General features: G+C 27.4%; 1 protein-coding gene across 1 annotated transcript in view; it reads right to left on the bottom strand.

Annotated features, from left to right (window-relative positions):
- LOC132941378 (leishmanolysin-like peptidase) overlaps nucleotides 1-18,643 on the bottom strand; it is a 73,623-nt gene that overhangs the window by 6,751 nt on the left and 48,229 nt on the right. Inside the window, 5 exon segments of the mRNA XM_061009412.1 lie at nucleotides 3,736-4,056; nucleotides 8,442-8,667; nucleotides 9,502-9,881; nucleotides 11,881-11,998; nucleotides 12,898-12,980. Coding sequence (XP_060865395.1) covers nucleotides 3,736-4,056; nucleotides 8,442-8,667; nucleotides 9,502-9,881; nucleotides 11,881-11,998; nucleotides 12,898-12,980 — 1,128 coding nt within the window.

Below are 18,643 nucleotides of genomic sequence, written 5' to 3'. Positions count from 1 at the left end.
TTATATATAACCTATTTACGTGGAACCTTGTTTTACATTTTTAATCCTTAGCTACAAAAGTTAAACATTTTATAAATTTTTACCCAACAAAAAAAATTTTATTGATATTTATAGAAAACAAAAACTAAAAAAATTGAAAACTGACAATGTCCGTAAACAGCTCAAAAAGAGTCAAAATATTTTCAACATTTTATGGTGTATAGAAAATGCTAATATAAACATTCAGTCAAAATTTCATGTCCCTACGGTCATTTGTTTTAGAGTTACACCAAAAACCAAAATCGATTTTCTCGAAAACAGATATTGCGTAAAAATTCCCGTTTTTCCTTAATTTTTCTTTTGTTTTTCACGTCGCTTTTGAAAACTACTGTGACGCCCCAAAGTACCAACTAGATTCACTTTCCTATCAGAAAAGTTACTGTTGAAGAAAATCCAAGCATTTTCACTGTCCTAAAAGGTGATGACAGACACAAAATAAAAAAAAAACACACATCATTGTAAAATCAATACATTCATCGCTTTGCTCAGAATCTAAAATATATATATCTTTTTAATTACGATACCTATTATCTATGCATGTTTGACATTATTTATAATATTCAATATTGTATAATATATAATATGGATATGGTGTAATAAAATATGAGTGAAAGTTAAAAACAACATTTAGATAATATTAAGTATGATAAAATAATAAAAACTAACATTTTACATAGGGATTTTCTAAAAAAAAAATGTTTAGAATTAATTGTTAAAAATTTACAAAATAAAAAAAAACTTTAAATAAAATTACACAAAAAATAAATAAAAACCAACATTATAGTGGTATTAGTATCTAGCTAACAGCCATAGTTGCCGGGCTTAAGCTCGATAAAAAAAAAAAATGTTAGGATATTACATTTATTTTTTACGTTTTATACATAATAATAGCTAGTATTTACAATCAATGGTATAATAACTGCTGTTCAACCGTTTTAAGCACCTACATTTTTATAATTCTAATTGAACTATTTAATAATTATTGTATAGTATAATATTATTATGTAGGATGTAACATTTTCATAATTTTATTAAGTATGAATTGTGGAATGTTTGCATAGAATAATGGCTTAATAATTTCTATCCTATTTTTTTCTTTTTACAGAAAATTTGATTTAGAGGAAGCAATTTCCTCTACCATCAGCGATTCAACAATAATAATAAAAAAATGCAACAATATAATATTATGTTAAAATAAATAAATACAACAATATATTTGCATTGTATGGGCATTTTAAACATACGAAAAATCACTTTTAATGACTATTTTCGTCTAAATTTTTGTACGTAAAACTAGCTCTCAGAGTTCTCCAAATGCTCAAAGGGTTAAACAATAATAACACGAATAAGAAAAAGAATGAATAGTAAACAATTGTTAGGTAAATATTATTTACGGAAATTAAAGACTCTTGGCCTCGCTGGGACTATATTATACGACGTATTCCGTCGCTTTTCGTCCACAGTGTTCTAGGTTTTACGCATTGTTCAAAATACATTATAGTTTGAAGTGTGGCAACGACGGTGGTAAGTCTGTCGCGTTTTAACCCACACTATAACACGCGTTTTCTGTCAAAATACTACGCCGGTAAAATTATAATGCAAATAGCCAATTTTCTATTGGTTTTAGATGGGACCGGGCTATACAAATAACGGCAATCCCGTGTATATGTCAAGTAGAATCCAAACGCAACGGAATATGCTGAGAATCATCTTGTTTAATATAGCCAGATAGACTATACATACAATTGCTAATACATCGCGAATGAAACTCGGCAAACGAAAAGCGACGGAAAACGCTGGAGCTAAGCCGTGAGCAAGAAAATAGAAACGTGGAATAATAACCAAGGTCAATTTCAAGTTTACAAACATTGTTAATCATTTTTAAAAATATTAAATGAGAATATATAATAATATCTAAGTGACTAAGTATGAGCACTACCGATTTTAAAATGAGTGAAATCTATGATTATATGCTGTGGTGTATACTTATAATATTAAATTAAATAAATAGGAGTTCAAAAAATATTAAATTAATATTATAGATACTAAACATATTGAAAATTATTTTATAATTGTAATAATATAGGATCAGTATAACTATTTTAATAAATATGAAATTTTGACTGTATAACGCAAAACATTTTTTGTATGCAAGTAGGCATTAAATGGTAAAACTTGAATTTAATTACATTTTGAGCAAAGCCTGATTATAATTATTATGTATTAATTTTTCACGGAAACGGTTTTTTTTTTTTTTGGTTGTATTTTTGTGAGTTATAATTTTCATAATTATGAGAACGAATCAGGGCTTAATATATTATATAAACAAAAATACTTACTGAAATTTATGCAACACCCGCTGTGAGATATAATCAATTTTGGTTATTATATGTGTTCCAGAAAATAATTATATTCTATCCAAAACAGATTTAACAGGTTATTTATGTATTGTCATATAGGAAAAACATCATTTTTGAAAAAATGTTGACACTATTAAATTGACGGGATCAATTAAAATCTTAAAATGTGTACCTATTTTATAAAATTTGCAATTTAAATTTCTAAAATTTATATTTTAATAGAAGATTTATATGAATTAGAATTCGAAAATTCACTAAGATCACTTTTCTTTTTAACTTTTAAGTTTTTATAATCATTGAAATTTTAATTGCAACAATATATTTTTATATTTTTTTTAAATTCAATTTTTTGTTATACCTAGGTATTTAGGTTTTTGAAGTTTTAATATAACGTTATATTAATTATTTTTCCATATTTTCCAAGTATTGTAAATTATATGAACTTATAAGTAAACCGAGCGCTTCTCAGGTTCGTTTTTAGAATTCAAAGAAATACTACTGCTTTTACATTTTAATGAATTATACAGAACTAGTGTGATTTTCAAATAAATGTTTATTTACTAAATAATATTGTAGGTAAGAGTGTAAGACAGGTGATTCTAAAAGTTTTTAAACAAGATATTATGTTTACAACGTACTTTACTGTACTCTCGTGAAATTATTTTTTTGATCATTTTGTATTTTATAACGTTAAAACAACACTAAAAATAATATCCTTTATTCCTATATAGGTTTGTGAAATTAAATATATTACTACTATTTACACCATTGTATCTATATATAAAAGAATAATAGTTAATATTATTACTTAAATTTTACTCAAAACAATTTATAAGTGATGATGTCATTACCGAAATAAGTAGGCAAAGATGATAATTCATCATTCAATAACTTTTTTTTTTTGGAGCTGAAGCCTGGCAACTATCGAACTATGACCAGTAGCGGTTTATTTGTTTGTAGGTTGTTTGTCCCGGGGAGGGGGGGGGGGAGAAATATGAATTTTCACACTACCTACCATGTGGCATGTATTGCAATTACAAATTATAATACAGTGAAACTTCGATAACTCGAATGTCTATAAGTCGAATTTTCGATAACTCAAAGGAATATCTTCGCTCCTGCATTTCAATAAGTACACACAATTGTTTCTATAACTGAAATTTTTGATAACTTTAATTTTTTTTCGCCACAACTGATTTGAGTTTTAGAAGTTTCACTGTATAATATAAAGTTTCTGTTGTATATAATATTTTAAGTTGTATCAAATTAAGTTTTCAGAATATTTACCGGTTACATAGAAAATTAAATTAGTTAAACAACTACAAATGTTACTGACCTGGTAAAAGTTTGGTAAGGGCTGTACGTGTTCGACTAGGTTGCATAGGGCTACCGAGCTACGATCATCCGTACACTCTGTTTCCAGAGGATCTCTTTTCACTTTATTACAAAACGGATGGATAGATTGACCTTTAGCACGTTTCATGTCCATCCATTGTTTACAGCTTTTTGTTACGAAATCGCAGCCCAAGTTTTTGCCCCAGCTGAGATCTTGAGCTAATGAATAATTAGCCTTATACCATCCAGTATCTTCCATCAGTGCTAGCGTTAATCGCGAATATACTGGATTCTGTGTGTGAGTACCCGTCATCGCTTCGTTCTAGAAAACGTTTAAATGTTATAAGTTTTAAATGAAAAAAGTGTTATAATAGTAAAGTGGAAATGCAGTCAACGATTTAATGATAAATAAAGTGAGTACGTGACTTGAGTCTCGACTCGAGTCTCGAAAATTACACGCTTCTATCCAACTTAACTCTCAGGAATAATTATACCTACCTACCTTAGACTGAGATTTTCACTTTTCTCGAAAAATTAGGTTAAAAATAATGGGTATTTATAGTAAGCGGCAATGCTGCATGGTTAAGTAATAATTTAATTATCAGAGAGGTTTTAGAAACATTTTTATTCAATACATTTAGAAATATAAGAATTTATATAAAAAAAAATACTGATGCAGTAATGCATACTTCTAATGGTACTTACTACTTACAAGTTGTAAAAAAAATTTAACTATATTAAAGAAATTAACAAGAATAATTTTAATAAACAAAAGCCTGGAACTAAAGATTAAATAGATTCTCAACAAGAAGAAGATCTAAAAGTTATTAAACTATAAAGTACATTTGTCTAGCCACATATTCCAAAATTATTTATTATAAGACATTAATAGGTATTGATTATGGTTTTAAATTAAAATGAACTAATTTATGAAAATCTTTTATTCGTGCAAAACAAAATTATTCAGACCGACAATTAATATATGTAAACATAAAATATTTATCACTACCTTTGTATTCTAATTTATAAATTAATGGTACCTACTAATAATATACTAATACAATAAACACATATTAATTAAATAATTGTGCTAATGTTAAATTTATATTAATACAATTATAAAAAATAAATAGTTTTTTAGATTTAATTTAATAAAATTTATATTTTTTGAGTATTAAAAGTTAATATTATTACAAGGTCACTTATATAATATTTATTATTTTATTCAATCATTTTTAAAAATCATTACTAGAAAATAATGAAAAATAATTTAAAATTAAAAAAAATCTATTAAATGTAATGGGTAATCGTGCTACGCTCATAATTGTATTGCAAGTGCAATGATTTATAATAGCTTTCAGATTTATAATAATAATAATAATAATATACTAATATTCAGCATATTGGTGAGATATAATGCATCAGCTAGCATTTAATTATAAAGTGAGAATATCTCAATTCCTCGTTGTACGAGAACGCAATTATATTGTGTGGAAAAATTCTCAATTTTTTATTTATTATATTAGTAGACAATTGACTGAAAGTTTCTATCGTTGTGATAATTAAATTGAGCAGAATACTTACTATTAATACAATGTTTGAAATTATCAAAGCTAATACAAGAATTGATGGACGCATATTTTTTTGTTTTTATTACATAGTTATATCAAAAAGAGAACAAGGAAATCGTTTCAGTATATTTATAAAATAATTTCAAATTGTTATTCAATTTAATTTATTATTATTCTGATTCATTGGAAACGTAATAAAGGGTGGACTTTAACAAATATAATATGTACACTTTCATTAAAGACGTATCAAGGAAGCAAACGATGACTTTATTACAGCATTTAAGTTTAATATCTTTGAAGTTAGACACTTTTGTCTATTATTTTCATGAAACATACTTCCTGAAATACCGGTATCAATCAACATTATGCGAATTCATTGTGAAAACTGAGTATAAAAATACTTAACTCCAGTTGGTCTAATCAGTGTTGAGCCGGTAGCTATAATTATAAATCTAGGAATAAAAACTTTGGGTGGAGGTAATAATTTTGACCTACAAAGTTAGACCCAATCGGTATATAACTACAGTATACCGGTACAGTATACATAGACACCCAAATAGAACATATTTCGGGTCGATTCACCTAATACATAAACAACTAGAAGATTGATTGGACACTGTTTACACAAAATCATTAAATGTCGGCTGCCCTGAATTTTTATTAAAAGTTAATTTAAAAGTTTCAATATTTAACTCTTTTTTTTCTAATAGTTCGGTGCCACCTTCCAAAATCAGGTGGTAGGTAATCTTATTTTTAATCATGATTTTTTTTTTTAATACATGTTCTGAACAAAATTAATATTTTTAATACTTTTAATTAATTTTGTAAACTCAATAATTAATTGTGATGTTGTAAAATTAATTGTGATATTATTTGTATTTTTATACTTTGGGGTGTTTATTATTATTTTTTTTTTTTAAGGCTTCGACGACTGAGGTCATTAGCCTGTAAGGTTGGTAGGGTTGGTGCAGTAGGGTTGGGACTGTTGGTACGGTCGGTTAGGAACATGTGTATGTGTGACAGGGTTTTTGCGCACAACGAACCCGGATGGTCACCCATCCGAGAACTAGTGGCAGCGGCCGTTGCTTACTCTTAATCACGTCGCGTGATTGATTTCAGGCAATGCGCCGCGCCGAGTCACAATGTGTTTATTATTATATTATATTAATAATAACAAAAAATAAATAAATACTGTTGAACTAGTTTTTAAATATCAGAGTCATACTGTATCTCCCACGGCGCAACACTTTTGTGCACATTTACCCATAACAGAATAGATTTGGGCATAAATCCATACAACGTAGTTTATATTTCCCTTTGTAATAACATGTTTGGGCACATAATATATTTCCTTGTATATATTTTTATATTATACTAATTCCGAGTCTATTAGCGTTACCTAGAATTCGCCACAAGGAGATCAATATATAGTCTTCTAAAAATATTAAGATTTATTTTTTTTAAAAAAACTTCCTAATTTGTATTTGTTTAAATTTCCGATTTATTCTACTTATAATTTATATTGATGTGATTAATTAATTTTTTACCGTAAGACAGGGTCCTAATTTTTGTATGTAATTTAGTATTATTTTTTTTCTTTTAGATGAGTTTCCATCATTTTTGTACACATTTTAATTTTTCTTCGGTTTCTGTTAATTAATTTGTTTTTGTTCTTTCCAAACACGCACAGTGTACATTTGTAAGAAAAATTTCGGTGTGAATGAAAATGTACCATCCAGAAAAAAAATGATTGGTTTCAGTAAATAATTTAAAATTAGAAATACAAGTAAACATTGGAATGCTATCATGTTGTCCTACTCATTTTTTGTGTCCAAACGTGTGTTCATAAATGCGCCCAAACGTGTTATCAATTTTCAGTACATTTTTCATACTGCGCTCAAACGTGTTACCCCCATCTCTCAAAAAAAAATACAATTTTATACGAGATCAGGTTATGGGTCAGAGTTACACACGTAATTTATTCACAATATCCATACGTTTATTACGGCCGGCCTCTGTTACCTATTATATACGTTGCGGGATAGACTGCAAGTAGTAGACCATCCACAGTTTTAGTTATTACATAAGTGTGTACATTTTCGTCTGATCGGCTGATCGAATTCTGCTTAATAAATTCAAATAAAATTTAAGAAAAGTGTAAATAAAATAAAATGTTCATATGACTTTACAATACTATCATAAAATAAAGCCAATATTAGGCTTAATAAAACCAAAATATTTTTAAAATGGTAATAATATGTCTAGAAAATAAAAAATTATTTATTAATTAAATATTTTGTAACATTTCAGGTCTTTATGGTCATTTATTTTTTAATTTACAACAAAAAATCAGAATTGACCATTTGAAAACCACTTTTCTTATAGTTATTACTTATTAGAGATAATGGCTCATACAAATTAAAAATTGTAAAATTGTTATTTATTGAAAGTAAAATCGATTTAGTAATGTTGGCTATAATCGTGTTAATAAATGTGTTCGAACATATTTTTAATACATAGAATTACTAGATATTTTTAAATTGAATTTGACTCTTAGCAATTTTAATATACTAAGAACTTCATGCAAAATATCATGTTTCCAATACATATCCAACATTTTATAAACTTATTAAAGTCTTGAAGTTTAAATTCAATTTATAGATGTTCTAAATATATTGGATATGAGTGAAGAAAACAATATTATTAAATTTTACAGGTAGGTATAATGTATTAAACAAGTAGTTTATTGATTAGACTTTTTATTTTATGATTGATGCTAATTTTATGAATGTTATGTTTAATCATCACATATGATGTACAACCCAATTTACCGATTACTTTGGTCGATTGGAAAAACTTAAAAGCCGAGAAGGCTCATTGGAAAAAAAATAAGGAGGTGTAGAACACATTTCCCATAATATATTATGCTGTACTCAAATCCATCATTTCCGTTTATAAAGAAACTTTAAAAACTGAGGAAATATTACACAACATAAAATATTTTAACACAATAATCGATCTTAAACTAAATACTAAAACGAATTGATAAAAGTAATTAATATCAATTAATAAGTAATTGTATACATTTAAATGTTTTATAACGAACAGAAACAATTATAATTTTAAAAGTAAATACCTCAAAAATTCTTTTTTCCCAATGCGTAAGAGCCGTACCATCTTCCCCTTGGTCTTCCAGTTCAGCCCCTTCTAAATAGGAGCAGTTGAAATGTTTTCTAACTTCTTCTACGACTCTAGGCGTTACCATCATTTGAACTTCTTTGTCGACCACGCCACCATGTACTGTCCAATTGCGTCTTACCACCGTCTTGATTACTTTATCACTCCACTGCCTTGCTTGAAGTCTATAATAATCAGACGTTTGTTCTTAAGTGATATTTACTATAATATATTAAGCAGTAGAAAATATAAAAAGTTCATACTCTTGAGTTTTAGATTTAATTCAGATATTATATTGGAGGGCAAACCGTATTTTTTTAATGAATCGGCCTTCGATTAATATAATAATATTATGACTGTTAGTTTATTTTTCAATGTGTTGGATTTTGGATTTTAAGTTTTTTCTATTTCCTACATGTACCAGTCAAGTATTTTATACATTTAAAAATTAGTCTTATAGGTACATACTATATAGGTATATTTTTATTTTATTGTATTAAACATCGTAGTTTTGTTTTAAGTCTGTAGGAAAAACTTCATACTAAAATTATTAATTATAATGTGATTGTTTTTTTTAAATATTTAGAATTATGTGTAAGTACCCAAAATCAAAAAAAAAATTAGTCTTAAGTATACATTACATATATTTATACAAATAATACTCAACTGTTAAAAATAATAATGTCATAGTTAGACAATAAAAAACATTTGGTAGTATAATTAAAATTATAAATATTATGTTATATAATAAATGTATACAATTTTTGAATCGTTTAAGAAATACTCGACATGTATAACCCGCCCATTGGGAGGCAACTATAGTACTACTCTATTTTTGTTTGCGATCGAATTTAGGGAATGTCGGGTGGCAATTCGTATACAAATTATCGACTTTATTTTAACTTTGAGGGCAACTATAGCACTAAAATATATTAAACATTTCGCATTGCGATGGTGGGTATCTATACCGAACGAGGTAAGTACCTATAAGTATAAAGTATATTGGTAATTTAGCTTACTTCTCGTTGAGCCTGGGCTTGCCGTTGTCTTCCCTGGCGGTCAGCGGATACCCGTTGGCGTCCCGGTAAAATGCGAACAGGCTCACGGAGAAACCGAGCGCGTGTAATATTTCGTGCTTGACTGTAGACAGGAGCACTTCGAGCTCCTGCGGCTTGGTGCTGATACTCTCTGGGCACAAGTTGGCGTGCCCGGCAATCGGCCGGTCCAGTGCCGACTCCTGCTGACAGTGGGCCGCGTACGCCACTGTCAGACCCTTGTGGCACCGTTCCGTCTCCATTGCGCTCACGTAGAACACGAAGTCAGCGCCTTCGATGCCCACGCCTGATTTAGACGTTCCCGTGCCGCAGTCCATGCCCGACGCGTTGCACGTCTTACATGCCTAAATATATACAGATAAAAGATACAGCCGGTTAATGAAAAGGTTTTTTTTTATTTATACACTTTATCAGCTATACACCGGTTGATTCCCACGGCATATTCTCTGATTTTTGGATATTTTAAGCACACTTAGAGACAATAATTAAAAACTCTTTGATGTTTTAAACTATTTAAGGAGTGTCCGTTCTGCGGGGTGAAGTGTCTAAATCAAAATCCAAACAAACAGTTTTTGAGTTATTTAAATATTTATACTAAGGATAATAGTCCTTGAAGATGGTCTTACGAAACTAAAAAATATTAATAAATTAATATTAATTACTATAATTTTCAAATCATCCAAACCTATTATCATGGACCTATATTACATTATTATCCTTGGTACACAAAGTTAAATAATTCAAAAACTTCTTGTTGATTTTTTCTCAAAACACGCTTAACAGGAAAAACCTTGTAGAATAGTCTGATTTCAATACATGTTTTTTTGTAAGAAATAAAATGCTCAAAAATAAAATTAAAATAAAATTGAAAAACTTGATAAATTTGGTCACATGCAAATGAAAGTCTAATGCACCCTGTGCCTTCCTCTTTCAAAAAAAAAAAGAAAAGTTGTTAAAATCGCATCACTCTACAAAAAATGAGAGCTTGGACATGTTTTTGAACAAAAAACAGGTCGTACACTTTGACCTTTTGGAAAAACGCATACAATAATATATTATAAAAAATATTTACAGTGCAGGTTGTAACTACGCAAGTGATAAGATGTTTAGTACGGTCTGAATACTCAACGGGCTTTGATATCGAGTGAATAGATTGAAGAATTAATCAATATTCAGAAAAATCTTTAATATAAGTAACGGGCATAGAGTACAGAATATTCTTGGAGTAGATTGCGGAAAGAAAAAATGGAGATAAGGTGAGACGCACAACTCTCTAAATGTGGGTATATTTAAGGAACCAGCGTTGAAATAAATATTATAGGTCAAAGTCAACAAGTTGAAAAGTGCGTCACAACAATATGGACGCATCACTGTTGCAATATGCTAATATCCGGGCCCGATTAAACGAAATTGAGGCACAGCGTACTAAAGTATAATTGAGGCACAGTGTACCTATACTCACCACCCTTCAAATTTTCATATTTAAACTAGGTAATGAAGAGAAATAATTTTTAAATAAATCTGATTATATGATCAACATAGTAGGTAGAGTTTATAGTTTAGTAATAAACGTTTAGCACATTTCCATTTATTTGAAAACAATCGCCGCAATGATTTCTCTTTTTCGAGTACAGTCTACAACTTAACGGTATATAAGCAAAAGTATTTTATAAACACGGGCGATAAAATAATTATTATTTGTTTATTGGACATTGATTTTGAACATCAATGTAGTTGCAGATTAGAAAAATATTCATATACTAAAGACAAATATTTTTAATATTTTCAAAAATGTATGTTATATAATTTTAAGGTAAATATGAGAGAATAACTTTATATTAACAAAAAGTGTAATATTGGTCTCCTAAATGTTTGGGGCCAAGTGCACGTGTACCCTGATTTCACTTGCGTAAGCCTGGCCTGCAAATAACAGAAGATTATTTATTCCACAGACAAATGATTATAATACAATACATTTAAAAATTAAAATGCATGACCTAGCATGGTATATTATATGTAAGAGTATAGAGTTGCGCCACGCGTATTATTATAATATCATCATGCCATAATGATACGGCAGTTCTTGAGTTCTGTATTCCAAGACACTGCAAAATACAACGTTCACATATAACCGTTGATGTTAAGTTAGTTAAGGTATCTACTTACTACTTATTATTATGTGTATAATGATGGAATATATGCATGCGATATTAAAACTACTTATAAATTAAAAATGTAACAGCAGGAATTTTATTAGACCCCTACACCGTGAAAAATCAAGTCTTAAAAAAAAATTAAATTTAACTAATATATATTTTGTTCTTATCATTATAAATGGTTTACCTCCAAATGATCTTCGGGAACTTGTACTTCACCACACATTGTTCGGTCTTCACACGCGTTCTTGCAGTATGGATGAGGATCTCCTTTTCGATAAAAAACTTGATTGTTTACACATTTTCTGTAAAAGAATTCAAGAATGAAATAAAAAAATTTCACCAGGTGTCTTTACCTGTGAACCACAATTACGTTATTTATCTTTTACTACGATAAACAAATAATACACAGTAGATACATAATATCAAGACGCGGATGTCATCAGGTCTGCTTACATTTGTTTAGTATTATTACCACGGAGTCCCTGTCCCACCACACCTAACTGTTTTTAATTAAAAACAATAATCTATCGGCCCGCTACAAATATGTGTGCCGTTTCATCACTATTGCTCCGTGTAATACCAGATATGCATACCAGGTCATCGGCAAACTAATATATATTATTAAATTTACATTTTAATATTTTATACTAATAGACGTTATAAATTGCTCTAGGATCTAAGTATAACTTACTAACTGTCTTGTCTAATGTAACATCAAAATCCTTTTCTTTCGTACGCTTCCATTATAGGTATTTATCTGTTACTGGTACACCGTATATTAGATATAGACAACGTTATATAGTTCCGGCCAAATAATAGTTCTTTGTTTTTAGAATAATGTATAGTAATAGTTAAGACGCGATTTCTACACTATTTTTCTACTCTGTGCAATCTTTATAAGCAATATTTTGTTTTAATTATTGTTTTATGCAGCAAATAATTTTGATAATAAAGTATCGCTATAAATGTATAGTTTATAACATATTATATCAGACTATAATAGGTTATAAAAGCTGCTACTAAATAAACTTAAGTAAAAATTGTAATGACTTAAGTTTAAATAGGAAGTACACATTTTAAATGGATATTTTTGAATAAACATCATAGGTACGCCTATTTTCAATACTATATTGGTGTTTTCGTATAATTTCCTTTTGTTAATGAATATCATTAATTTTAAATAGTTTTTTCACATAATTACCGGTTGAGTCGAATAACATTTTCGGTTTTGCGAACCATGAGTGCTTGTTCCCAAAAACGCACAGCTTCCGGTAGTATGGTATTCTAAAAAGAAAAGAAACAATGATCAACAAAATTCTGATTACATTTTAAATGTGACAGTACCAAAGAATAAAATCAATTAATCGGTTGGCTAATTACAGGGTTCTTAAGCCATTTAGTAGGTCGCATAGTATAATGTGAAACTGTTATCAATGTGATCCCCTTACAAGGCAATGGTATTATCCAATAGCATTACCTACTCTTATTATTAGCTTTAGACGCTTTCTAATATCCAGTTAACCGACACGTGTTACTCATTGAAAATCGTTTCACATAATAGTGTAATCTTGATAGTGCACATAAAATCACGAATTCTGTATTTCTATTTTGATATTAATATATTCTATACTTAAACAATCTGTTTGACAGTTTTGATATGGGTAAAACTATGTTATAGATTTGCGGTTTCTTTAACCCACAGTGTCAGATTTTGCACAGAACAAAAAATTGGTTTTATATTTTTGATGTTTTTGGAAACTTATTTGAAGGTAGGTATAGTAGTGGTCCAATACACCAGTAGTTCAATGTAGATAGGACATTTTTAAGGCACCTATGTTTTTTTAGAAATGTTCAATATAATTTTACAACAAGCTGCTCCAAGCTTATTCACTTAAAATCGGTGGTAAATGATTAATCATAGATTTTGAAATAAAAAATAATAATACAATAAAACCAACCATCGAGGCATATTACGACAAAATGAAGCATGTCCAAGTTCATTAAGCATTATTGTAAATATTATTTTTTAAAAAAAATATTTTCACAATTAAAATGGAAAAATTATGAAAGCAGAAAGGTGCGATCTCATGAGAGTAGTTGTCGCACGTTCTATAGAAATTCAGGTTTGATTATTGAATATATTTTATTATTTTTAGATTTTTAAACAGTTTTCAAGGACAATAGGGTAATTGATGTTTCGTAATAAGGGAAAAAGTCCTTCGCGTATTCTCTATGTTATATTGCAACAAAGATATGGAAAATGAACGAGGAAATACTGATTTAATAATGGCTGTTTATTTTTTATTCACCTTACATATTATTAGTGTCATGTATAAAAACCTATACCAATTAATTCTTTAAAATAAGAACATCCATGACAATTTATCGAACTGTTGTTCAAATAAGGACATGCTATTTTACAAAGTAGCGAGACTACTTTGAAACAAAATATTGTTATGTATAAAAAAAAAAAAATACAAAAAAATTCTAAAGTCGTATACCTTATTAACTATGTCGACATTGGCTGGCTAAATTTGTAACTTTTCTAAATTGAAATAATGTGTAACTAATACATTTGTAATTTGTAACTTTTTATACGTTTAGTATTAATATTCAATGATAATAATTTTCAAATTACATGGAAAAATGTATCTTTAGTGCGCAAACAAAAAAAGTTGTCAGAACATCGATGTTTTCCGTTTATTCATTTATTAAATATATAGGTACTATATATTATCAATGATAAGGTTTTTAAAATGTTTGTAAATTTGGTGTATACCTAAATTAGAATTAGACGTCATTATTATTGGTAAGTATTAATTAATACTTAACTTTGAAGTATGACTTAATTTGCTTTTAACAAAAAAGAGGATTTTTTTAGTTCAAAATGTATTGAAAAATCTAAATGTCAACATTTGACTAGAAATCCCTTTCTTGGCCACGCACTGAAGACAAATTGAAAAGCATTTTTATTAATTGGAGAATTAAGCGAGCATTTAATTAATCTAAAGTTTTATGAAATAACTTATAGGTCCTTAATTGATATTCGTAATTTTGATTACTAGGTACCTATCATAATATAATTATATATTTTCATATTTTCTTGGTATTAAATGTATTACGGTATACAGTTTTTAGTACCTACAGTAAGTTATAATATTTGTCAGAAATTGACACGATAATACTAAAAATATGATTAAAATGAAGAGAGTTTTCTTTGCGTTTTTAGAAGATCGTTCATTTGGCAGGTAGTACATCAATCTACATTCATGAAGGAACTAAAAAGTTCAAAAGATACAACATAATATTTCTTTTTACCTGTATTTATTATTTTCAGAAATAAAATACGTGACACAAACAGAATACTAATTTTATCTTTTTATATTATATCCATCTTTGGAGCGTATTTGTATGAATCTTAAATTTATTTATTAAAGAAAAGTTATATACAAATCAACATTTATCCAAAGGATACCAAAAGTGAAATTAAAAAAACAAATTTACGAGGTATATAAGACATTTTATACTATAAATTCCTTAAGATATAAGAACTGTAGGAAGAGTATAATAATTCTATACATCTATTTGAATATACTTAAGTTCTTGGAAACCTCTCAAAATGTTTTGGAAATATATTTTTATTAAATCTTGTTTTGAAAATCTATTAAAATAATAATGAATAATTTGATACATAAAAATATTGTAAAGAATATACTTGGATTTGGTGTCTTAAGCGTGTAGTCTTTTAAATTAATAATAGACATAGACGACTGAATAGTATGATATTTTTATGATTTTTATTTCTTTATAGAAGCGAATCATTTAAAGCTGATATTACTTTAATAATTAATAACTCGACTAAATGCTCATAAATATTGGAAAAAGTAATTTAGAAAGTGCCAGAAGCAACGACATAACTCCATTTATTTCTGATAAAAACACACAAATAACAGTATTGCACATTTAATTCAATACAAAAAAGGTGGATAAGTGGATGTCACTCTGCTGTACGGTAGGTTACAAGTGGGTCACTGTAATGGATGGTGTTAAATTTGAATTCAATGATATAATATCATTGTATAAGAAAAACGATTCTGAGCGAAAACGGTCAGTCAGCCTATGGTATTACCAAGTATATTTGATGATATTATTGTGAATAAAGTAATTTATATATAACCTATTTACGTGGAGCCTTGTTTTAAATTTTCAATCCTTAGCCATAAAAGTTAAAAATTTATAAATTTTTAACTCCAAAATAATTAATAAATTATAAATTTGATAAATGTTGTCAAAATTTGAACTTTAAATGCTTATAAAAAAAAATTGTGCCTATATATTTTTAATATTTTTCAACTGCTATTAGAACGATATATCAGGAGCATTATATTAAATTTTCACGCTTTTTTACCCAACAAATAAAAATTTATTGATATTTATAGAAAAAAAACTAAAAAAATTAAAAACTGACAATGTCCGTAAACAGCTCAAAAAGAGTCAAAATATTTTCAACATTTTATGGTGTATAGAAAATGCTAATATAACATTCAGTGAAATTTTCAAGTATCTACAGTCATTCGTTTTTTAATTACAATAAAATAAGAAAATTGTTACATGAGAAATCGAGTAAATATCAAATGTTGTAAAAATATAAATTTCAGACGCTCATAAAAATTTAATTTAAGTTTCTTCTAGACATTTTTTTTTTGATAAAGGTAGACAAACTTATGAGTAATCTTATATTACATTTTCAAATCTTAGATTTAAAAAGAAAATTTTTTATGAATTCTCATCAAAATAATTTGCTATTTTTCGTGATTTTTCCGTATTTTGTCAAAATTTGAACTTTAAATGCGTATAATTAAAAACTGTGACTAAGGATTTTTAATTTTTTTCATCTGCCTTTGAAACAATAACCTGGGAGCCTTCTATTAAATTTTCAAGCTTTTTTACTCAACAGATAAAATTTTATTGATATTTATAGAAAAAAAAACTTAAAAAAATTGAAAACTGACAATGGCCGTAAACAGCTCAAAAAGAGTCAAAATATTTTGTAAATTTTATGGTGCATAGAAAATGCTAATATAAACATTCAGTCAAAATTTCATGTCCCTACGGTCATTTGTTTTAGAGTTACACCAAAAACCAAAATCGATTTTGTTAAAAATCGATTTTGCGTAAAAATTCCCGTTTTTCCTTAATTTTTCTTTTGTTTTTCACGTCGCTTGTGAAAACTACTGGGAAATTTTTACTTTTGACCCCCCAAAGTACCAACTAGATTCACTTTCCTATCAGAAAAGTTACTATTGAAGAAAATCCAAGCACTTTTACTGTCCTAAAAGGTGATGACAGACACAAAAATAAAAAAAAAATAAAAAAAAAAAAAAAAAAATAAAAAAAAAAACACATATCATTGTAGAATCAATACATTCATCGCTTCGCTCAGAATCTAAAATATTTTGTGTACGCAAAACATAATTTTACAAAACAATATTCACTTATAAATTCAATAAGACATTTTTTTAAAGAGTACATTTAATTATTAATAACACAATCTTATAAAGAAAAAAAAATAGCATGGATTTTTTTTTAAAGAATTATATCTTTAATGTTTAATTTTTGTTAGGTATTTATATTTTATGTATATATTTAATGAACAATTTAAAATAATAAAAAAACTATAAAATTATTCATTTTTTAATTATATTTTAGCAGAAGATTCACTATAGTATAGATTGTACAACATAAATTTAAATTAATTATTCATAATATTAAATATTTAATTTATAATTAATTATGAAAATTAAAAGTCTGTCAAATGGTATTTTAGATAAAAATAAATTGATTTTGTTATTAAATATATTATTTTGTCATCTAAATGTTTCAGAAACATAATTATTTTTTTAATTGATTGGAAAGAAGTTTTTTTTATCATTTGTTTGTGTTTCTTTATTATATCTCAATGCTAAATGTTCGATATTATGACATTTTTAAAACAAATGTGTTTATTGATTTCTATAAATAATTTAAATAAAAATACTTATATTAATAAGACCAAAAGAAAATTGTAATCTTTAATTTTTTTTTCAATTAGGCAAATTATAATTATATGCAACTTACCAATAAAATGGTAATAAAATGATAATATTTAAAAATTAAATGTATTTGTTTCACTGTGATTACTGATTAATTTAATTTATTTATTAAAAAACACACATCATTGTGAAATCATTCATTCATCGCTCCGCTCGGACTCTAAAAATTGGAATCTGAAAATGTACGTAAACGTTTCAAAACAAGTCAAAATATTTTGAAAATTTGATCATGTATAGAAAACGCTAATGTAAACGTTCAGTGAAAATTGGATGTATCTTTTAGTTACACCAAAAACCAAAATCGACTTTGTCGAAAACCAATTTTGCGTAAAATGTACCGTCTTTCCTTAATTTTTATTTTGTTTTTCCCTGCCTTTTTGAAAATTACTGGGAATTTTAAATTTTGACCTCTCCAATGCACCAACTACATTCACTTTCTCATCGAACAAGATACTGTTGAAGAAATAAAATAAAATCGAATCAGTTGTAATGCCCCAAACAGTTGATGACACAAAAAAAAATTAAAAATTAAAAAAAAAAAAAACACAACATTGTAAAATCTATACATTCCTAGCTCCGCTCAGAATTTAAAATCGGTAATGTACGTGTGAATATCCAATATCGTGGTTCTGTACATTTTAATTTCAAACACGTATAAAAAATTAATGTGACTTAAAATAACTTATAAAAAGAATAATTTTTATGAATTTCTAACTTAAAATAATTTGCATTTTTTCTGTGATTTTGACTCATTTTGTCAAAATGTTATCGTCGGACGCTAAAAAAAATTATTGATAATTTACACTCAACTTTTTTTTTTTTCTTGACTAATAACAACTTACTAGGAACCTTGCA

The sequence above is a fragment of the Metopolophium dirhodum genome, chromosome 3 (genome assembly GCF_019925205.1).
Source record: "Metopolophium dirhodum isolate CAU chromosome 3, ASM1992520v1, whole genome shotgun sequence".
Classification (NCBI taxonomy): domain Eukaryota; kingdom Metazoa; phylum Arthropoda; class Insecta; order Hemiptera; family Aphididae; genus Metopolophium; species Metopolophium dirhodum.
This window is presented reverse-complemented; position numbering and strand designations above follow the sequence as displayed.